The 23,973-nt window shown below is 40.7% G+C and overlaps 1 protein-coding gene across 1 annotated transcript; it reads right to left on the bottom strand.

Moving 5' to 3' along the window:
• Positions 1–2,022: 2,022 nt before the first annotated feature.
• Positions 2,023–11,006, bottom strand: LOC124153927. The gene is made up of 2 exons (XM_046527335.1): positions 10,640–11,006; positions 2,023–4,929 (listed from the first exon to the last, which is right to left on the bottom strand). The coding sequence occupies exon 2, from the start codon at positions 4,741–4,743 to the stop codon at positions 2,764–2,766; it is 1,980 nt and encodes a 659-aa protein (XP_046383291.1). The 5' UTR covers positions 4,744–4,929; positions 10,640–11,006; the 3' UTR covers positions 2,023–2,763.
• Positions 11,007–23,973: the final 12,967 nt, after the last annotated feature.

Raw genomic sequence — 23,973 nt, 5'->3', positions numbered from 1 at the left:
TAAAGTATCCATGCCTTCGTTCACCGGTATTTCTCTCCAAAATATTCCTAATCCATGTGTATGACTTTTGCGATAAACTCTTTAATGATTTCCAACTCTCCCACTTCCCCCAAAATCCCCTTTGCCACGTTCAGATTTCAGATGCCTCTCCACGCACTTCTTGTTTCTCTCTCGTTCTACCCCTCCTCTATTTTACGCTCCACTTGTCTTCAAGCTGCGTGTGGTTCATCGAGATCCCTAATTAGGGTAAGGTGTGCCTCGTCCTGCTCAGGCGCGGCTCCTTTCGACTGTTTCTCCGCCATGCTGACGTTCGGCTTTGGAAAATTTTACGTACGAGTTTGAACTCTGGTTTCCATCCGTCTGTGTCATAGTTATGCACAATCGTGCCTCTCACTATTTTCCTAATACTGTGCAAAGATTTAGTAGGAGGTTTATTTTTCTTTTAAACGAGCAGATTCTCGCGATGAATTTGGCGTTAGGCGTCCTTTTATTTTCGTATTGACTGAAGAAAAACTTCTTCCTAGCTAATTTTCTTTAACTTGACTTTACCCGAGTATAATTTTCCTGCAATTTAGTTAATTAGGCTCTGAAGTGAGATGAAATCATTTTCCAAACAGTCTTATTTTGTACCGGCACTTTTCAATCGTAATCAGTTGTGAAAATTGAACTTTACTATTTTGACTTCTACTTCTTTTTCTTAAAATATTGATACCTATCCATTATAGTATTTTCACAGGAAATAAAATTAATGGTGACTTTTGGGACTTTCCTTTGCGAGCAATTCCTTCCCACAATGTGTGATTCTACCAGAAAGAGATCATGAAACGGAGCTATAATGACGGAAGCAGCTCATGAAAAGTGGGCGGTACCCTTCACATTTAGCATTTATACTTCACCTGGATTAGGAAAACGTATACTTTATGAATCACCATTTCTTGTATCCAATGACTTGCTGGTCCAAGAAATAGGGTCACATCTCCCAGGAAATTGAACTTGCCCGTCATATCAGCTAGCTAATTGCTGCAGTCGTCGTGGGAGATCAATCTACTTCCCGAAAGTAAACGTGGATCTACTTCTCTAGATGAGCATCGACAAACGTACCGCTCCGGGGCTCTCAGCAGCTCTTCTCATCCGACTCATGATTGGCTACTCGGAGACAATCACATCGCTTCGCTGGTCAGTCACTGACTGTGTGTGCGGGTCGAGCAGTCCTTGCCTCGGGTGTTGATGACGAGGATGGTGCCCTGCGGGATATTGCGCGACGGCAGAGACATGAACACAGCCGTGGGCAGTCGCGGGTCGGTTCTAGTGGGTTGCCTCGCGAAGCGGACTTGGCCGCAAAACCTATTCGAAATGGCTGAAACCAGATCACGAGAAAATTGAGCGGAGTAGATCACGTAGGAAAGATAATCTTGTTTAAATGTATCGCAAGCGTGAGATGATGGGAGTGAGTTTGACTCGGAATTCATGACCCTGACCTCCGCTTGCCGTTTGTCTTGTTTTGCTGTGCTCATCTACAGCTAATTTTTTAAATGCAAGTCTTGCTTCACTCTAATAGAAAACCTGGGAAGTGAATAATGAGTTAATAAACTGATACCAGAAATCACTATTCAATACCTACGCTCCACAAGTGCTCAACAATCGCCCTCCGAATCAAATTCGCTCATCTAGAAGCCCAACAATAACGCTCTTCTCCGAAGCTTGAAGAATTGGAGGTGAGCGTTGATGCTCCGGCTACTGCCAGTTGAGGGCATTCGTATTGTTGTGCTTCTAGATGATCGGATTGGATTCAATGGGCGATTGTTGAGTGCTTGTGCAGTGGAGGCATCGCATTCACAAGAGGAATTCGGTAGATGGAACGGAGGGATAAGTTACCAAAAAAGCAAATTTTCGTTATTCAGTCAAATGTGTTAATAAGAAAATGTTGCGCGCGGCCCCTTAGACGAGTGCCGCCAACAATTAAATTGAACGGGATTCTTGCCCTTGGCGTCGGAATGGTGAGAATGATAACAGACATGCAACTTTGAGTTGACAGAAAAGTTTATTTGCAGAAAAATGGGGAGTACGTTCTAAACACAAGAGGACTAAAAGTTCTTACCGCCGAACGATGGAAATCTCCAATCTCCTGTGGCCACAATCCAGGACCGAACTCAATGGGCGACCGGCGACGACCGACTTTCTGACCTCTACTGACTGCCCCTACTGACTGACCTCCACTGACTGACCTCCACTGACTGACCTCTTTTGGTAGCCGTGCCAGTCTTTATATATTGTCCGTCTTGGATTGTTGACGCAGGAGGCGGAAGAGGAGAATAAGCTGGAAGTTTCCACAATCCGAAAATATACAGTATAATTCCGGGAGAAAATCTTTCGGCAAACAGCTGAGGGCCATGCGCCATAGGTCGAAAGTGAAATCACTTCCTTGGTGACAAACAGGCGAAAGCGAAAGGGAAAAATAGCACAATCGAAAACAATCCCGAAATAATCCCGGTCACAACAATACTCCCCGCCAACGCAAAATTGTGTCGTCTCTTACGAGACGATACACATTTTCCCACTCTTTTTTTTTTTTTTTTTTTTTTTAGATAGAAAAGCATATCCCTACATACTCATAAAAGAAATGAGAAACAAGAATTATTATAACCATCTTCCCACAACATTATCACATCAAAATATAACCCTGTCCCTAATCACCAAAGTCGTATAATTACAACAAGTCACAAACACTTGACACATGAAAATATTGAGAAAATGTCCATGTCCTTATACACCCCAGTCTTGTCGATCACGGGAGGGAGGGGGTGATCCATCTCGAGAAGGCAGTAAGGGGTAAAGGTGTTTCACTAGGAAGGGGGCATGGTTGTCTAGTTCCATTCCAGACGTGTCTGCAGATGGGGGTATCATTACATTTCGTCGTCTTTGCTGCCGGGGTCCTGCCTGCATCCTATTCCTTGTATTTCGGTGACACACATAGCAAGCAACTATGATGCCTCCTCCGATGGTTGCGAGGACAAGTCCTGTAAATCCAAAAATGTGAGGGTAATTGGGAAATGCGGTTGAGTTTAAATCTGCTGCCTCTTCCAGCATGGCGTGGATTCTTGCGCACGGAATCCCAGCCTGCGGCGTGGTGTCCCGTTGAGCTTTCTCTACGGCAGCTTCTAGTCGGACCAGGTCGTCCCTCGTGGAGATGTTTGCCGCTCTCAAGGCTGGTACAGAGAGAATGTCGTCCACTGCTGGGATGTAAACACTGGGGCTGTGGCCATCAACCCGCGTGTAATGTGTGGAATACGATGGTAATTCCTGGCCGGCAATGACGGCTGTGCATCCATCGGGCAGCTTAAACGTTCCCACGCCATCCAGCATGAGCTCTGTCAAGGTGTAGGTGGAGGGGGTCCCTGGACATCTTTGGGTGAGTTTGGTAGGGGTAGGCATGCTATATACCCAATGGTCTGTGGCTTGCGTTCGGAAGAGGACGGGAGTAGGTTGGGTGGTTAGGCGGGTGTCACAATCATTTGGATGCTCTTCGTTTGTAAATAATGAATAGAGGCATGACGTCTGTGGATAGATGGTAAGATGACGTCTTGGGGGACAGACTGTTATGGGGCCGTGATTACATGTGTTTAAGTCTGCTTCGTCCATATTAAAATGTCGCAACATATTGTTCGCAACAGCCAAGTATGGGGACTTCGGCACAATAAAAAGAGAAGTATTTGATCGTGGTATTCTAACAGGTAAGGAAATGGCTCGAAATAGAGTAAAATAATGGTCGTGCGTTTGCAAAGGAAAACGGACAAAGAGTCGCACTGCTTTATCTCGGGTTTCGTAAGTGACTCTTGCCAATGCATAGTATGAATAAACACTGGACAATTCTAGGGGGAGGGGGAATTGAGTGTTAGCTTGTAATTGGGGGGCTATTTGTTTGAGAGTGTTGTGTAAATCCATTGGGCTGAGGAAATATGGACTCAACCTAAGATCAATTGTGGTTTCCCACGCAAGCTTAAACAAATTGAGTTCGGACCTCACCTGCCCTAAAACGGTTTCTAAAAGTCGAAGACTTCCACTGAGAGCTTGCATTTGCTGAATCGCTCTTGTAACGATGTGTTCTGCACCCTCTATAGCTTTCAACTGTTCCGTGATACTGTCAGCAATCTTTACTATATTCCGCAAATTTTCGGCATTCTTTTCTGTAATAGCGTATGTGGTGTTAATTAGTGTAGCCTGTGCTTGAACTAAATGCGCCGTTTTTCGGTTACTTTCACCTAGGGCTGATATTTGTCTATTTAGTTGAAGCAAGTCATCATCATTCAAAGTACCAAACAAAAATTTGAGCGCATCACCTCCTAAGTTTATCAACCCACGCTTTTGTCTCGGATTTTGGGAGAGTGTACTCTCCATTCGCCACAGTTGCGTCATGATGTTATTCGCTTCATTCAGGAGCATCCGTGTCTCTTTCTCCAACATTCTCGCAGAAAGGAACCGGAGTTCTACGCTCGAGTTTGTGGAATTTTGTGTATCAAAAAAGGGGGCATGATTAAAATTTTGTATTTGTTTTACCTCAGAAATTAACATTCCTACCGTGGCAAGGAAGTGTTCTAACCCAACATCGACCACAATCGTCCAGTAGTTTCCCGACAGTAAAAAGTATCCTTCTTTTACAAAGGCTATTCCTTGACCCAGGTGTTCCGAAGGGTAACCATTGATGGGAGCTTGCAAAAGCGAAATTAAAATGATAATAGAAATCATTATATTGATTTTTTTTAAGCAAACGTGAGTGGAAGAAGAGCAGAAAAGAAAAAAAAATGTAATAATGAACGGAAAAATCAAACAAATGATCCACCTAGCCTTACCACTCCGGGGTTAGAGGTGCAAGGGGTTTTTTCCCTTTTCTTTTTAGGGCAGGATTGGGTTGGGCGATATTTGGTGAAGACGCTGTAAAATACAAATTACAACATGTAATCTTGATCACCAACTTATCATCAAAAAGAAAACCAAGGAAAGAAATTCCCACGCAACAAGTGTTAAACAACCAAAAAACAAAACAAAATACCAAATAAGAAGAATCAAAAAGGAAAACATAACACCACCGATGAAAACACTGCGTCGTTATACACTTTCTAACAGTGGGGGAGGCCCACGACTTCTCAAGTTATAACGGTGATGTTTTGGTGAAGGTGTCTCTATCGGAGCTGATCCCGCATTAGTTTGTGCCGGAAGCAAAGGGGGGGAGGTGGATATTGAAGTGGGGGAAGGCAGCACTTCGTCATACCAAAGGGGGAGGGGTCGAGACGCTGAGTGTTGTTTCCGTTTACTATCACTTTTGGGAGGGCGGTCTTGAGGCTTCAGTTTGATGGAAGGTTGTCTTCTCTCACTGCACTGGGGAGAAATGGAGGGCTCGGGGATAGGTTCGAGGACAGGAGTTTGGTCTTCTGCCAATTTTAATCTATTCACATGGACAAAAAGTTTCCTTTTCACACTATTTACATCTTGTATGCACACGTTCACGGGTCCTCGGTAAACTAGCACCCTATATGGTCCTTGCCATGGGCGAATTAATTTCTTAGTCTTACCAGTGCCCACAAATGGCGTGTGTAGATACACTAAATCACCCTCCTTAAACACTGGGTCCTTTGCTCGCTTATTGTAGTATCGCGCACTTTGATCGGCACTTTTTCCAAGTCTATCTGCTACTTCCTTGAAAGCAATGTTCAACCGAGCATGCATCTCGGCAGCATAATCAGAGTCTGTGGCATAATTAATTCTTAGGGGACCTAGAATATCATCAAAGGGCAGTTCAATGTCTCTTCCGTGCATAAGAAAGTAAGGAGTCTCACCAGTGACGGAATTTGGAGTACTGCGGCAGGCTAACATCGCATAAGGCAGATATTCATCCCAATCCCTTTGTTTAGTCTCTACAAAATGGGAAAGGATGTTCATTAGAGTTCTATGACTACGCTCCACCATTCCATTGCATGCCGGATGATATGAAGTAGTCTGCAACTTCTTTACCCCTAATTGCCTACACACTTCTTTCATTAGACGGGAAGTAAAATTTGCACCCTTGTCGGTCAACAATTGTCTTGGGGCACCATGTCTGAGAATAATTTGTTGAACAAAGGCTCGAGCAATTGTTTCAGCTTTTTGGTCGGGGAGAGCGATAGCTTCAGGGTATTTTGTGAAAGCATCTATAAACGTAAGGATATATTTATTGCCAAGATAAGTAGGAGGCAACGGTCCAACCACATCAATAGATGTGCGCTGGAGAGGAAAAGTGACTTCCTGAAACTTTTGGAGAGGCGCTCGAGGGGCTTTTTGTGGACTTTTTCTTTCCTGGCAAGTTACGCAACGCCTACAGTGAACTTTAATGTCCTTCCCCATTCTAGGCCACCAAAAATTCTTTTTAATTGCACCTAGTGTCCTCCTAAAGGCAAAATGTCCTGCCCACGGAGCGTCGTGATACGCCCGCATGACCCTACTTCTCATTGCCTTAGGGGCTATTAATTGAGAGCTACCTTTGTACAATAAGCCATCACCATCAACCCATACATCATTGTCACTCTTCGCGCGTTGACATTCCTCATCTTTCTCCTGCTCCTCCCTTATCAAATCCCTATCCCAAACAGGTTCATAAACATTGCAAATTACCGGGATAACGGCACGAGAAAGAGTGTCCACATTTTGATGCATTTTACCAGGTCTATAAATTACTTCAAAGTCATACTCACTTAGTAATAAAGACCAGCGAGTTAGTCGTGAAGAATTTTGTGAAACAGACCACAACCAACGAAGACTTCGATGGTCAGTTATGACGGTAAATTTTCGACCATACAAATAACATCGAAAATATTTTATTGCCCATACTATAGCTAAACATTCTCTCTCGGTAGTACTGTAATTACTCTCGGCATGATTCAATTGCCGACTTGCATAGGCTACTACATATTCTCCATCTTCACCTTTCTGAGCTAAAATTGCTCCTAAACCATCCCCAGAGGCATCTGTATATAGCAGAAAAGGATTTGAAAATTCGGGGTAGCGAAGAACAGGTTCACGACATAAGGCGTCCCTTAATGCAATGAAGGATTCCTTCTGTTTATCTCCCCAAGTAATCTTTACATCCTTTCGAGTCATTTCGGTGAGGGGTTTGGCAATCTTAGAGAAGTTTGGGATGAAGCGTCTGTAGTATCCTACGAGACCTAAATATCCGCGGAGAGTTTTTAGGCTATGAGGAAGGGGGAAATTTTTAATGGCCTCAATTTTCTGAGGATCCGGCTTGATGCCGTCGGCTGAAATGATATGCCCAAGATAATTAATTTCTGTTCTAAAGAAATGGCATTTACGTGGTTTCAATTTTAGACCTGCAGTTTCTAATCTTTGGAATACTTCCTCCAAATTTTTAATATGATCGTTCAAATCACGACCTAAAACACATATGTCATCAAGGTATACTTGGCATTTGGTACCTTTTAAACCCGAAAGTACTGCGTCCATCAGACGTTGGAAAGAGCTACTACTATTAACTAAACCCATAGGAAGACGTAAATATTCAAAATGGCCGTCAGGAGTCGAGAATGCACTTAATTCCGTGCTCTCGGGGTCCATTCCGATTTGCCAAAAGCCTTGAGCCATATCCAAAGTTGAAAAGAATTTGGCTCCACCTAATTCCTCTAGGGTTTCCTGTATGTTAGGGAGGGGATAGTAATCGCGAATCGTTACTTTATTTAAGGCTCTGAAGTCTGTGCAAAATCTAAGCTTATCATCTCCATCAGTGCCTTTTTTAGCCACTAGAACAACAGGAGATGACCAAGGAGAAATTGATTCCTTAATTATTCCCTGATCAAGCATTTCTTTAATATGTTCCTTTATGACAGCACGTTGAGTCTGAGGGACTCTGTAGGGGGGCCTAGCAATAGGTGTTGCATTATTCGCGCGAATCCTATGAGTTACGAGATCCGTCTTCCCGAGAGGCTCTCCATCTTTGTGAAAGATCCCGGAGTACTTAATGAGCAAATTTCGGAGGAGAGTTTTAGCATCTAGGGGGGCTTCCTTCACCAATTCATCCAGAACATCAGGGGGAAGAGGCAAAACGCTTTTATTTTCATTGGGGAGGGCTTCAGGAATGGAAAATTTATCAGATATCGCACCGACTATGGTTTTAGCAGGGAGTATTAGCTCCTGTTCGGATATATTGACGAGTCTTACGGGAACGGTCCTATTATTATTCCCAGCAATCAAACTTCGTCCCGCCATTACCCCACTAACCAAAATTTCGCTTGGTTCCATTAAATATTCTTTCCCAATTTCAATTTTGAAGCCTTGAGTCGAACCATGGGCGAGTACTTCACTACGAGGGGGAAGCTTAATTTGTTTTCTAAGAAATACCGTTCGCGAAATATTCCTCTTCCTCTTACAATTAGGCCAAAAAATGCACTTACTTATCTGGAAAAAGAGAATCCAGAAACTCAACAACAGAATGCATATATCTGACACTGCACTAAACCCAAACCGTGAATAAAAAGATTGAAGATTGAGTAAACGTAGAAAAGACATAATGAAACACTTGCCAGAATAAATTGCTGGAAAAAAAATTTCGCTGATAAGTACACGAAACAAGTTGCATAGGATAACAAATATAGGAAACCACACGTTTCCATCTGGAGTCTTTAGTTCTTTACCTGTCGCATTCTTTCCTGCTTCAGTCTTTTTATTAACTCGCCCAGAATTTTTATTTAGTTTGGTCACTTGGATAGGCACAGTTTCTATCTCTCTCAAGTAAATTACTTCGTCTCTGATAAGCAAAATTTTCTTGAATAAGTCTATTCTTCCTCTAATCTTTTCTATTAAATCCACTCCAAGCAAACCATCACTACAGAGAGGAACATCATCCTCTACCACAAAAAAGTTATGGGCATAGGTTTCATTTCCCAACCTAAATTTGACTTCCTTAGTACCTAACACAGAGAGGGCATGACCAGTGACTCCATAGAGTTTCGTATTGGGGGGTTTGAGTGGGGAAAGGGAGGGGAGGGCACTTAGCTTGACCATGGAGACGGCAGCACCGGTGTCGAGCAGCAAAGATAGATCGCGGCCTTGCACTTTCACTCCAACGGCAAATCCATGGCCTCCGGGGGGTGTTGAGCTGGCGACGATCCGATGGCTGACCTGGTGATGGGGGGCGGGGGCGCTGTCCCTCTTCTTCATCGCCGGCGAGGCGCTAGCTGCTCCGACGGGTGAGGGCGTCCGGCGGAGGGGCGGCCGTTTGGGGGCGATGTCCGTCCTGATGGCCCGCGGCTCCTTGGCGGCATTCCGGGGATGAGCGGCGGCGGAGTAGGTTCCGTGTGACGCGAAGGGGGCCCGGAATGATGGAAGGGGGATGTGGGTGGCGAATGACGATTTGAGGGGTAGGAACTTCCCATTTCACGGGGAAAGCGAGGTGAGTGGTTGATTGCTCTCTGATCTCGAAAGGAGGGGAAATTATACGCAGGAAATGGTGAGGAAGGTGGATGATAGTGCCAGGTGGAATGAGGGAGGGACTGAGGAGGGGGTGGCCGAGGTACCTGACATTCTCGGGCGAAATGTCCGTGGCGTCCACATCGGAAGCATCCGGAAGGGCGGCCTTGGCTGCTCCCGGGGGTGATTTGGTGTTGACATCGGCTGCAGCTGGGCGGTTCTCTTGAGGAAGAAGGGGCGTGAGGAACACTTTCACTGGAGAGGGGAGGGGCGGCTTCTGGGGTGATGTGATGACACACGACGTTGGGGGCTCTATCTTCGAATTCCTCTTCCCGACACGCAATTGTGATTGCCTCACCCAAGCTCTTGGGGTCCCTCACGCGTACGAATCTACGCAAATCTTTTCGCAGCCCCTCCAAAAATTGATTGAGCACAAGATCTTTAATTGCACCTTCTCTCCCCAATCTCTCCCTTGGATCCGTCACGCCTTCATGGGCCCTATCCAGAAACGTTCGGAGACGATCAGCAAATTCGCGGACACTCTCGTGGCGGCCCTGTACACAATTAACAAGGTTCCTCAGACTGACTATAGGCTTAGCTTTCTGAGAAAACCGGGAAATCAGTGTATTTTTGTATCCCTCCCAGTCTAAGTCGGAGATGCAAGTATTCAAGTATTGCTGAGCGCAGCCCTGCGTCTTTAGCTGGAGGACCAAAACCTTTACACGAGGGGTCCAATGTCCCAGTTCAGCAGTTCTTTCGATAGCGTTTAAAAAGTCCTCTACACTTACACCATCGTCTCCGGAGAAATCGGGTATTAAATGAATTAATCCCATCACGGGGGAAGTAAGAGCGCTTGGTTCGGTCATTGTGGAGTCTATTTAGAACGATTCCTTTTTTTTCTTTTAGAAGTTGCGTCTGATCTACACACATCGACACCTGTGAAAAGTATACTTCTCACAGTACCTAGGCACGGAAAATCCTAAGGATTTCCAGAATCCCACCGGCTGCCACCAAATTGTTGCGCGCGGCCCCTTAGACGAGTGCCGCCAACAATTAAATTGAACGGGATTCTTGCCCTTGGCGTCGGAATGGTGAGAATGATAACAGACATGCAACTTTGAGTTGACAGAAAAGTTTATTTGCAGAAAAATGGGGAGTACGTTCTAAACACAAGAGGACTAAAAGTTCTTACCGCCGAACGATGGAAATCTCCAATCTCCTGTGGCCACAATCCAGGACCGAACTCAATGGGCGACCGGCGACGACCGACTTTCTGACCTCTACTGACTGCCCCTACTGACTGACCTCCACTGACTGACCTCCACTGACTGACCTCTTTTGGTAGCCGTGCCAGTCTTTATATATTGTCCGTCTTGGATTGTTGACGCAGGAGGCGGAAGAGGAGAATAAGCTGGAAGTTTCCACAATCCGAAAATATACAGTATAATTCCGGGAGAAAATCTTTCGGCAAACAGCTGAGGGCCATGCGCCATAGGTCGAAAGTGAAATCACTTCCTTGGTGACAAACAGGCGAAAGCGAAAGGGAAAAATAGCACAATCGAAAACAATCCCGAAATAATCCCGGTCACAACAAAAAGAAACGCGAAATTTACACCAGTTGAAGGTCTTCCTGAGCGAGGTTCATCTTCAAAGTGTTCTCGGCCTTCCAAATCTGATTTGTGCCAGCAAAAACTTGTGCTCTTTCTAAGCTATATTCCCTTTATTTCCCTACATTCCATGTGTTGTTTACGAGGTGTATGAGAAAAGAAATGAGACTGGAAGTACTGCGGGTGAACTGGCAACGTTGTGTTTACAGGCCTGTAATAGACCGATTTTTTCACCTATTCCACTTCCAGAGTGCGATTTTCAACTTCATACATCATGCCCATTTTATGACGGTGCCATAAGTGAAGTTGTGTTTTTGTTGCGTGTTACAAAAATGGAGCATCGGAATTTAGAGCAAAGTTGTGCGATAAAGTGTTAGGTATATTAAATTCGGTGAATCCGCGAGTGTTACTTTTGAAAAGTTGAAACTGGCCTATAGGGAATATAGCTTAGAAAGAGCACAAGTTTTTTGCTGGCACAAATCATTTTTGGAAGGCCGAAAACACGTTGAAGATGAACCTCGCTCAGAAAGACCTTCAACTGCAAAAACTAACGAAAACGTTGAAAATGTGACGACTATTGCGAGCTCAGACTGTCGTTAAACATTAAGCATTATGAAGGAATAGTTAAATTTAAGCAATTTTACCGTGAATTAGATTTTGACGGATGATTTGAACATGCGAAAGATTTCTGCCAAGAGTGATTCATGTAAGACCAGACATTGTAGACAAGTGGATGCTTCACCACGACAATGTCAGAGGGCCATTTCATTGGTGAATTTTTTACCTCTAAATGCATTTCTGTTTTTCCTAAACACCCCTTTTCACCCATTTTAAGTCCTTGTGACTTTTTTCTATTCCTGAAATTGAAAAATATCCTCTTAAGGTATCATTTTGGAACTCTGGAGAACTTTCAAAAGACTGTGACCGACCATAAAAGCCATGCCATTTCAAGACTTCCAGCGCTGCTACCAAGAATGAGAACAACACCTCGGCCGGTATAGAACGCCGATTGTGATAGAATGCCAGTTAATTAAATTCAAGTGTGGAATATAAGCACTCCTGTTAATATGAACTAGTAATATTGCATCATGCTCTTATGATATTTGAACGTCCTGCTACCAACACGCAATTCAACTTAGAACACTAATTCTACAGCGAAAATGTATTCAATGTTTTAAAGTAATTATTTTCACTTTAGTCGCTTTTGTATTTCCCGTAACAATGAATATTCCGTAAGATAAAAATTATCAAATTGGGAGAAACATCTAAAGAAGTCAAGCAAGGTTTGGTTAAACGTGGCCAAAAATTATATTCATTTTGCTAATGTTGACGTTTTTTTAGAGAGCAAGGGTGTCCACCTCGCTGAAAAGTTTTACATCGAAAATAAAACTTTCATTTGCATGCTTTTGGTGTGATGACGACTTTTGTTGTGATACTAATTGGCTGACATATTCCTATGAATTGCATTTACGCTGTAATAGTTTGATTCAAAAATTTTATCACTGAAATTTGTGTTCATTTATTTGATTAAAATAGTATGCTCACGCGCGAGATGGTGATACATATTTCTATCCATGTTTGCTAGTCTTTTCTGTAGGTACACAGCGCCAGCTCTTTCTCTGCGCAGTGCTTAGGAGAAATACTCCGAGCGACAGATTCCGATGTAAGAGGCAGGTGGGCACACGGGCGCATTTGATTGCATTAAGTAAATCCATGGGAAGGAGACAAGAGCACGTTGGGATGCTGTTTGGCTTGGAAATTAGCTCTGGGATGTGTGTAACATGAGGCATGGGAGTGTTGACGGGAATGCGCCTGCATTTCTGTTTACAAGTTTCGGGAATTAAATCAAATAGTTTTCCTTATAAATGTATTCGAAGAATTATTTTATTTTTTCAAATTGTTTTTCTATAATAAAGGTAGCTCAAATCCTCTATTTGCGAGCTTTGATGTGGCCATCGCGAGATTTTGTTCGTCAGAACTCACAGATGTTAAACGCTTTACAACGGAATAATAATGTTTTTACTCACAGCACTTCGTATTCTTCGGTCAACGTATTGCGATGTGGTTTAGACGCCTGATATATCTTTTTAGATTCTACATGCAAATTAAATACTAGCTTTGGAGTGTTCTTTTATCCTGTATATTCATTCCTTAAATTAATTAATCACATTTAAATGCTTTGCGTATAGTACGCTTTAAATTTATTTTTGTCTCAAATCATATATTAATTTGTAGAACGACAATCATTACCTTTATATTTTTAATTCTTATTAAATAAAAGGGGTCGTAACACAGATTTTTATTAATTTTTGGATGATGCCATGTTAAGTTTCTTTATTTCTTCCTTTCATGTTTGAGTATTATTTCACGTTTTTTTTGCTCAAATTTCAAATTTTTAATACAGTGAAATTATTCAAAGGCATAATTTTTTTACTTCAAACTATTATATATTTTCCTTGTTGTAACGTTGATTGTTGAACTTTATTTTTCATATCTGTGTTCAAGTTTAAGTCACTGGTGACCCAATGTCGCTGTCACTGAAGTCTTACGCATTAGTCACAGTTCTTTTATGGTCTATTAATTGTGGTGAATGGAGAATGGTGTAAAAGTTATCTTATAAACTATTTCTTCTTAAAATTAATAGCCGGCCATTGCTCCCAAAGAATCCTTAATTTTTAAATATTTTTTCGTGGTTCTTTTTGCAGCTCCTTATTTATTATTAATCCAAAATTCATGAGCGAAAAATTTATTGGTAAAGAGTTTACTTCTTTGGAATTTTTGATGGTAGTTAAAATCTTTTCAGTGTGAACATGAAACAAGCACCTTTCCTTTCAACGCCTCATCAGTAATCCGGGATTCACATAATATCCTCAATGGTCAAATGCCATCGTCATGCCATGCAATGGTATGTCATCCAATGGTATGCCGTCCTTTCAAGCTCATTTCTTGAAGCACCTTGTATTTTAGGGTGAGAGTATTTTGATATATTTAACTCTAGGTGTAGGGATGTGCTAATATGCATCCTTGGGCCTTGAAATAACCCCGCTAAGTCGGTGTGTCTGGAGTAAGATGAGCGTACTACATATCTCGTTCATTTCTGTGACCTACGTACGAGAGAAAATTAGTCAGGAGACAGAATAAACCTTGTCAAAGATGGGAAAGATGGAAATGCCACTCCTTGAAAGGCTTACGGAGGAAATATTTATTTTCGCCCCCGCAGAACGCACACGTACGGAGGTCTGCGTAAAATTTTCAGCGATGGCAAGCTTACTATCTGAGAGAGAAGGCGCACGATTTCGTGACTCGGCAAAAAGTTACGACGCGCTCGTGGGTGTGGTTTCTGTAAGGGTTCACTTCACTTTTTTTTACGGGCACTCTAAGAGCAAGCATGATGGGGAACTTTCCTAAAGAGATAAGTGAATACTACGAAACGATGCACCCTTCGGAGTGAGTTTGTATGAGGGCGGTTTATGAATTTCCTCTGGATGCGGACTACATGCGGAGTCCAGGGTCTGAAGGAATTATTCCTGGTGTGGCGGTGGCAGAATAAACATTGCGGGATTTTCAGGGAATGACGGTAGCCTGGTAGGCAAGTAGAACTTAATTAACGGCTCTTTGAGTGAGAGAGGTAGCAAAGAAATATGATATCGGTGAAGATTTCGTGGGAAGGAGGTATAGACTGCTGCGTTTAGCAAAGAAGCCGCCTAGGGATGCAGAGGAATAGCGGGAGGTTGTGTAATGCGGCACCAAAAACTACGACTGGGAGTGACGGTGCCGTTGCGGCGAGAAGTTCATCGGAGATGCCTTTGAGGTGCGCCCATTGCAGGCCGTTGTTTTTTCTTTCGAGCGAAGCAAAAAGGTCCGCCGTTTTGCTTCTGCGATTCAAATGTAAAGCTCTAGGGATGATGAGGAGGAATGAATGAGGAAAACGCTGAGATTCAAACATTATCAAATTACCAAGTCATGATGGAGATGCACCAGGAAAAAGAGAAATCATTGCTTCCCTGGAATTGAATTTTATGAATTCTTACTTGAATGCACATGAAGGTAAACTTCGACCGAGAATATTTCTCCGTGTATCATAATGAAAAGAAAGATACATTATTAATAATTTAGCGGGTATGGACTTTTTTCATTATTGTTATTTAAAAAAATAATTATCTGTTAGCGATAGGCCCAAGGCCTCTCCAACCCTGGCAAATGATCCCTAAGCGTGAATATAGCCTGAGGGCTGTGTTGACAAAAAATAATATACTTCCATATACCAAGGTACTGCGTTTCATCTACAATGTATTACTTGTGGAAGAATTTAAATAGTAGCCTTTTCACATTATTATACATCATTATTTACAAGGTTTAGAAGCTATTCCGAACATATTTTACGATGGATTTATGTGTTGAACGATGTTACAAAAATATTTTCTGCGGATATTTCGGTATATATAAGTAGAAAAATTTAGCTGTAACGTTGTCCATAAGTTTAATTTATAGGTTGGTTGAGGAATGAGATAGGAAGTTTGAAAAAAAATATTCTGTAGCGCCATCAAATCCTTTTGAAATGTATTCATGTGGCAGTCACCTTAGTTGAATTTTATAAGTCGCTTCTTAGGGTATTCAATTAAATTTCAGAGTGTACACATCTAGAGAAGATTCTTTTTGATTTTACGACGATGTTTGACTGCTATGTGCCTACCTCATTTTAAGGATTATGGTCTTCAACTAATGTGCCACGAGACTGCCAACGTACAATAGAGGCCGAATTCCGCGTGCGTGCTTTTACAGCCATCCAGGGCATGAATATACAATATGCGATTGCCAAACATGTTAATTGTAGGAGAGGACTTTATAGCCCTAAATTCACTTGTAATTAAGAGGAAGTTATTACTAATCTTAAAGTTAATGCATATATTTTGTATTTTTGTTATGTTTCTCATATTAGTTCAACAAATTCAGGTGTGGTGCAGTGAAAGCTCGGCATATTGAAATGAAAGGTGGTCACACTTTTTCACAATAAAAGTCTTTGTTCCAGATGATGGCTCTGTAAGTCGAAACGCGTTCTACGCTTTCAATGATCGAGGAAAACAACAATTACCATTCATTCCAATAGTTCTTAAATTATTATGTTGTTTTGTAAAATTTGGATCTGTTTAAAATAAATAAATTAATTAATTAATTAAGCGGGGCTATGTGTACAAAATTTGGAATTAAAATGACAGGACTTTGGATATTTAAGGCGTTTCGCGAGTGCATGTTTATGTTAGGCATTTGGAGAATCAAGGTATAGTCGGGTGAGTGGTTGACCTCAAGGGTTCGCGGTGAAAGAACACAAGGGGCTGGGAAATATGAGAATGAAAAGATGTCTGAGGAGAAAGGGGGCAGGGCGCCGGCGGAAGCAGCAAGTGTGGGGATATGAGAAGAGAGGAGGTATTTAAAAAAATAACGTGGAAGGTGATGGAATGGCGTCTTTGTAGTCTTTTTAATTATTTTTTGCCACTTCCTCTCCTTACCTTCCTCATAAAAAAGTGGCGTAAGTAAATTCCTCCACGGATATTCTTAAAGGCTACGTAAGGCTTTTAAGGGAACGAATCCCATTATTTTCGAAGGCCAATAACTGCTTGTTATTCTTCTCTCAAGTGCTTAGTATTTTCCTACTTTGTCTAAAAAAAAACACACATTTTTCTATCAAAAATACCTATTCAAGAAATCTTCACGGGAAGGGGGTAACAGTGCAGTGGAAATTTCAAAAAATCTCTGGTGTACTAACGTGGAAAAAGGGTTGAAGGAAAAGAATTGAAGAGTGTTAAGCAAGATTATTTGGAACAGTATTTTAATAACTTAGTTCAACATTTTTGGTTCATCGTATCCCATGAAATAGGCTTGAGGAGATTGAGGAAGTAAGTTTTGGTAGTTTGTGTTTTTCTCTGAATAAAATCATGGGCAGAACGAAGCTAAGATAATTCAGGATTGAAGAGGTATTATTTCAGGCTTATGATTTGTTCAAGCAATACCTCCAATTGTAGATCTGGAGATGTTGAAAGGTTTCAGGTTGTAGTTTATGCGCCAGCGAAAATGAGTTTAGAAGAATATGACGTATTTATGTAGACTATTTTTATGCATCCCTCAGTTAATGTAGCTTTTTCACAGCCTGGTATGAACTGTAGTATTTTTAAAAGGGAGATAGATATCCATAGTGAATAAACATCCCATATAAACAGCCGACCTCGGTGGCGGCGGGGTAAAGCGCCCCTCGCCTGCCAAACATGAGGTCGCGGGTTCGAGTCCCGCCTGGGTAAGTTCCCCTTATCCAGGGTATGGTTGTTCGTGTACGTTTCATTGTTGAATTTGTTGAATACCCCGATTTAAAATGGCCTACGAGAGCTGTATTCGGAGGTTTGGGAATAAAATTTTAAAAAATATATAATAAAATATGATAGTTGTTGACATTTTTGCAGCTGATTTCGCCTTATTTTTTGGGAAAAAATTGAAAAGTAACATCCTTTGTGATTATTTAAATACACATAATGCACGTCAATATATAATTTTATTAATGGTACTTTCGTAATATTTAACAACTAATGTTTTCTTTTCCCCAAAAATAGTTGTGATACGTTATTTTTTTCATATCCAATGCACTTAAATGTTTTCAATGGTAATTTAAATTTTCCTGCAATAAATATACTTCATTTCCAATTTAATTTGTATAAATTAGAGCCGATAGCTCTTAAGTAATTAAGCACTATCGTCTTGATTCAAAATATAATATTCTCCGGAAATCTGAGACTAATTTTGGTCCTACGTATCGTAATTCCATTGAAATGTGATGATGTAGGTATATTTGGCTACGGCGAGAGAATGTTATTGTTTCATGGAGTCTTCTCTAGGTTTGAAATGTAATCCGATTTAAGACACTTTGATATAAAGATATTTCACCGTCATTCACCAAAATATACGCATCTGTATCGGATTCGTGCCGATGTGTTGTGGAGACGAATTTTAACCGTGGTGCAGCTTCGCATTTGACGTTTGCATCACGCATCGTATTCGCATCACTATCGTAGCATATCATAGATTTTCACATGGTTCGTTTTCTTCCACCATATGAAACTACTGCGCTCACATATTTTAGGCGTTTGGATCGTAAAATTAAGTTTGTTTGGTAAGTTTTATGAGCTGGAAACGTCAAAGTAATAAGATGCGAGCGTTGAAAATTCAAACTGAGCAGCATATTAAGCCTGAATCACACGATCATTTTTTTCGTCGCGAAAAGTGTTCACTATCGCGATCACTTTTCCCGTCGCGAAAAGCGATCGCTCTAGTGATCATTTTTCTGAATCACACGGTCACTCCTGCCGTCGCTTTTCGCATCATTTCCGATATCACAGCTCGTTGTCATAGGACCAGCATCACGTAAGTGCATAGCGTGTTTGTTTATCTATGTCGTTCCCACAATTGTCAAACGTTGCGCTGCAATAGCTCCATACGGGCATGCGTTCCGATTGGCTGATATGGGGTTTTAGGGACGGTTTTAGCGACGGAAAAAGCGACCGGACTAGTGATGAAAAATAGCGATGGGAATCCTCATCGCGATCGCGAACGCGAAAAATAATTGCCGGCGACGATCATTTCGCCTAGTGATCGCGATAGCTTTCGCGACGAAAAAAAATGATCGTGTGATTCAGGCTTTAGCTAGCGACTGCTATCAAGTGTAGGATGGCAAGGAAAATTTTAGAATGTATTTCGGCCCAATTTTGTGTGCGTTCCACAAGCAAGCAACAGGACAACAAACAAAAATGTACCTAGTATATCCAGAAAGTGATGTATTTCATTTCCGATAGTATTTCTGGTTGTTTTTTACCATGTATGCTATAAATCATAATATTTTGCGTACTCTGGGCATAATATCACGCCCAGATTTTTAATATCGGCGTAGTATTACACCATCCGTCTTTTTTTAAAGTCGTAGTTTGCCAGTTTTTTTACCAAAGTGTTACCAATCTCTATATAAACAAATGAAAAAAAGAAATGCAAACTTTATTATTCAAAATGACACTAAACACATGTTCCTCACATCGAAGGTTTGTTGTCAAGAAATTCTATTTAAGTACTGAAAATGGCTAGCAGTGGGGTACAGATCTAAAGTACTAATATTTAGTACGGTAAGTGATAAATATTATTAAAAATATAAAAACATTAAGAATATTCAATCAGTAAGTGATTCAACTCAAAGATTTTACTGGGTTAAGTGAGGATAAAGATCGACCCGGACTGGACCACAGAGGTGTTAAGTTCATACGCTCAGGGTACAAGGGCCAGTTCCTTTCCCTGGGCCACCGCACGCACTTCGAGAATTTTGATTTAGAGTGTACGAAGACTTCAACCCAGTTTTGTGCCAGGAACCCTTCGATCATCAGCCTAGTGCTCCACCCACTAGGGCACCATGCTCCCCATGAAAATATATTATGACAGTAAATTTCGAAAGGAGTTCCGTAGATCTCATTTAAAATGCATAAAGAAAAATCTTGCTTTGAAAGAAGTGGTGATTCTGGTTGTGTTGATTTGAGGTAGGGAAGGGAAAAGGTAAAACTTTGCGGAAACAAAAATAAAGAACGGGATGGCAGATCGTGGATTACGTATAACGAAAGGAGCGAAAATATTCGACGAAACGCAAAAATTCCGAATGAAAGGGTATATCCATGTGAGAGTTTTTAAGATGCTCTGAGTACGTCAGAGGAATCGCGGGAAAGTTTCTCAACCGTCCGGCTTAAGCAAAGGGAATAATGTAACAGGATTGGAGGTTCTGAGAGGAGTGCAAATATGTGCCCAGAATTCATAGGAGAGGAAATGCTTGGAAGTGTAATAAAGCACCTCTTTAAGTATACAACATTATCGGTTTTACTTTGAATCAAAAAGTGATTAATGGATGTATTTCTTATTTTAAAGAATTATAACCTCATGCAGCGTAGGTGCTATTTTACTCTGACCAAATAATATAGTAAGTATATAAAGACATCCTGGCAGCTAGGCTACATGCATATCATATATCACGTCAATTGTGTAGCTCGCATAATGAGTTACCCATGCTGCTAGCAGGTGGTTACTTTTCGGACCATTTATCTGTTTAAATAATGCATGTTCTTATGCATGCTTCATTTATAGGTAGTAAAATTTTGAACTTACATGTCTAAGCAGCAGAAAACACCAACTGAAGAGAGTTTATTGCTGTCTCAAAAGTCAATAGTGCTATTTAAATAATAAAAAATATTTAATTTCACCCTGACCCATTAAGTATTCCATCATTTTATTATAATCATTACAATACGAAAAGGTCTCTCAATGAAATGAGTGAATGGATAAAGCACTGGAAGGATTTAGCCGTAAGACTTAAGAATTATATATTAAATAATTTTTATAATTTCGATGGTTTTGTTCCCCTCAAAATAACCAAATGTTGGTTGTGCTTTTGAACATTTACATTTACATTGAATAATATGGCTGAATTCATTAGCAAATCACACTCAACAACGTACTTACGCGATACCGTAATAATTGATACGTAACGTAATAAAGCGTCTGCCGCTGAATTTTTACCCTTTCAGTGCATACTTTGTGACTGGCTCGAGAATGTCTTATGCTTTAAACAATCCTTACGTAAATTTTTATCATTATTTTTCAGACGCCGGACATACGTTTATAGTCAGTTCTGATCGTATTTTTTCGTTACTCCTTTTTATGGCTCTGTAATTTTAAACCCACAGTTCCTTGGAATTTCTGCAGCCTTTACTCACATTGGAATTCAAACTGGGTTGCCAGTGCTTCAGTGGTGAACGGTTTTGGTGTTTTATTTTAGTGGCCATTTAAATTTCTACTGTGACTAATTTTTACAAAGCCGAAAAAATTATTTAAAACCACAGAGCATTGAATTATTATATCATACAGATGAGTAATAATGTCTCCTCATTTGTGTAAATGATGTAACTGATACCTGCATCTAGTTGAATTTCCTTCATCCTTTAATGATATGAGTTTCACAATACCATCGATATTATCAATGCATTAGGTCGGTAATGAGGAGTAACTGAACAAATTTCGAGTTACAATAATGGTGGGTGCCTAATTTAGGAAACACTAATTATTGTTAATGATCCCAAATTGTTCAGATATCGACCCCATTCGATTCGCTAAACTACATTGAAAGTAGCAATTATGCCAGAGGATCGGGGTTCCAACTTTAATGTAGACCTCCCGTCGTTGAGAGTAGCACAGTATAGAAAGGTGGGACAAGGACTTCCTGAAGAGGATGTCTCCAACGTGTGCGAAACCTTAGCGAAGGAATACCGTAAAATTTCTTCCTTTCGTCATGTTGCCATCAAACAAAGGGAGACATAAAAGAAGGATGTCATAGATCTCTCGTTTTTGGAAGGAGGTTGCCCGAAACGATACAGCCGGTTTCTTTTCTTTATTGCCTGCGTACCTCTCGAGCGAAAAAGCTTCTCAGAGTGAGCTTTAAGACTAAGGGTCTCTTTTTAGCAGAAAAAGCTTTCCTCATAGATAAACATGGCAATTGTAACTTCTTTTAATAAGGAGAAGAGCCAGCCTAGGTTAAGTGGCCACCAAGCATAAAATGTTTGCCTTGGGCGTAAGGTTTGTTCGTCTCCGTATCATAAGTAGAAAGTCCGGAATACGGAGTTAAAATATTTATCCTTTACAGAATTCAATGTAAATAACAGAAAAACTGCTCAAATTGGAGAAATTTTTATCTAAAACGGTGCATCAAGATATTCTATAAGCTCTTTTCCTTAGGCATTGTGGTAACAATGTTCCTCTATAACAAATTTATTTGGAAATACTTGTAAAATAACGCTCCTTTTAAAATTTTATAGTAGGTCAAAAACTGCTCAGTAGGGAATATTTTCATATCTGGTGCTGCCTTTATTAAATCTGTAAACGCGCACACATTAATGGAGGCTTTAGCGATACCAAAAAAAAGCGTCCTAAATTAAAAATTTTCAAAGGACATCACCATCTAGTTTTGTACGCATATCCTCCTCATCAGCCTATAATGATAGTTTTTTCTCAAGCATATGTAGAAATGTTTCTTCTCAGCATTCTTTTGCATTTCATTTATATTTTTACGCCTTTTTTTTTAGTGTATTCCCGGCTTCAGAAACCTATGACAATTAAAGTGGACTTACAGAAATTCTGGTAACTTAAAAGTTGTAATGAAGGAAACTTTTTTTTTACTGTGTGTTCCATATTATTTACTTTCGTTTCCAAAGTATTATCTGACTTCCTATTCACTGCTGGGGAAATAGCGCTCATGTTTTTTTTTCAAATACGAATAATCCTTATTTTTTGTCCAATTATAATTTACTTCCATTATAGTGCAATTTATTTCGCTTTGCATTTGAAGTTTTTCTGTAGCGATGCTTAACTTTGCAATACTGAATGGTTATTTTCCGATTATGGTAACAGCTACGCCTTATTCCTAGAGTAGTTTTTATTACTTGAAGGATTGTTTGCTCTCAATTTTATTAAAAATATGTAACATTCCTACCCTATGATAAAGATATACTAATACTATTTTCTTTTTCTAGGTGAGTTGGTTCAATTTTTCAAGCATGGCTGTATAGAAGCGTTCCAAGGTAAGTGTTCTTAGTAAACTTGTACGGCATTTATGCATCTTGCTTGATGTTTTGACTTGTTTTTGTTATACCAGCGTGGTCTTATTTCGTGAGTACTCTGATATTGAAACTCCCTCCCCTCTAGTGGAATTAACTTTTCCTGATGGAGATAAAATGCGGGTGAAATGTGCGATGAGTGACATTGGGATTTGAAAATCATAATGAATCTGTGAGTTTTCTTTTCTGGAGTATATGATTGTTAATCTGAATAACATAATTTTTGGAATAAATTACAGCAGATATACATCGATCATTTCCTTATATGTGTTGAAGGGCAACAAATTATTACACTAAATATAAGAAAAAAGGTTAAAAACACGCTATTTCCTTAAACAGCACGTAATTAACTAAAAAGTAAAAATTTGCCTGTCATCACACAGGGAGCAGAGCCTGGAGTCATTAGGAGCTTTAAGAGAAAGAAGTGTGAAAAAAGGGGCTGGGGAGGCTCTCAAGCATTTGCGCCTAGTATTAATATCTAAACCTAATCAAATGTGGTCTGCGAGTAATAAAAAGCTTCTTTTTTCTATTTAGTTAATTTAATAAAAGTTTTATAGAAAGCGTATTCTTTTAATCATTGTGATTTATAATCATGTTTAAACCGAAAGCAGTTTGCCCTTATTGGGACTTATTTTCAATCTCAACACATCGTCCCACGCACGTCTTTCCTATGCATATCTATATCCCGGTACACAACGTATTAAGCGAATTAATACACGAATACTATCCGTTTTTCTGTCGATGAGCGGCGTGTGTCGTGACTGCTGACTTTCTAATCTCGGCTCATTGTGGATGGTCCTCAGTCCATTGTCTCACCCTTCATCTCCGGTGACAAACTATTTACGAAAAGTTATATGTTAAACATTAGCTTTTTAACCATATTTAGACAAAATAGAGTTCACCCAAATCGGCAGATGTTTTATATCCCAATGACTCTGCCCAGGTATGTCGTTCCTCTACATTTAGATACCTAGGTACGCAACACATCAAGTGAATAAAGACTACGACTAGTAGTTGTTTTTCTGACGATGAACGACGTGTGCTGTGACTTTTAGATGCAACGTGGATGGTGCTCATCCCTCTGTATTACCCTCCATCTTCTGCGGCACCCTACTTACAGAAGCATCTTCTTTAGAGTACAAACATAGTGAGAAGGTAAGAGGTGGAGGTGGAGATAGAGATCGAGGTCGCGGTACCTCGAGGTAACACAATGCATTGCGTGTTACGGGCGCGCGCAAAGC

This window comes from Ischnura elegans, chromosome 2 (genome assembly GCF_921293095.1).
Source record: "Ischnura elegans chromosome 2, ioIscEleg1.1, whole genome shotgun sequence".
Lineage (NCBI taxonomy): Eukaryota > Metazoa > Arthropoda > Insecta > Odonata > Coenagrionidae > Ischnura > Ischnura elegans.
Note: the sequence above shows the minus strand (reverse complement) of the source record. Positions and strands in the feature narration are given on the sequence as shown.

What these genes read in the sequence shown, in the direction of transcription:
- LOC124153927 (XM_046527335.1), bottom strand. Translation starts at nt 4,743, where the DNA reads ATGATTTCTATTATCATTTTAATTTCGCTTTTGCAAGCTCCCATCAAT.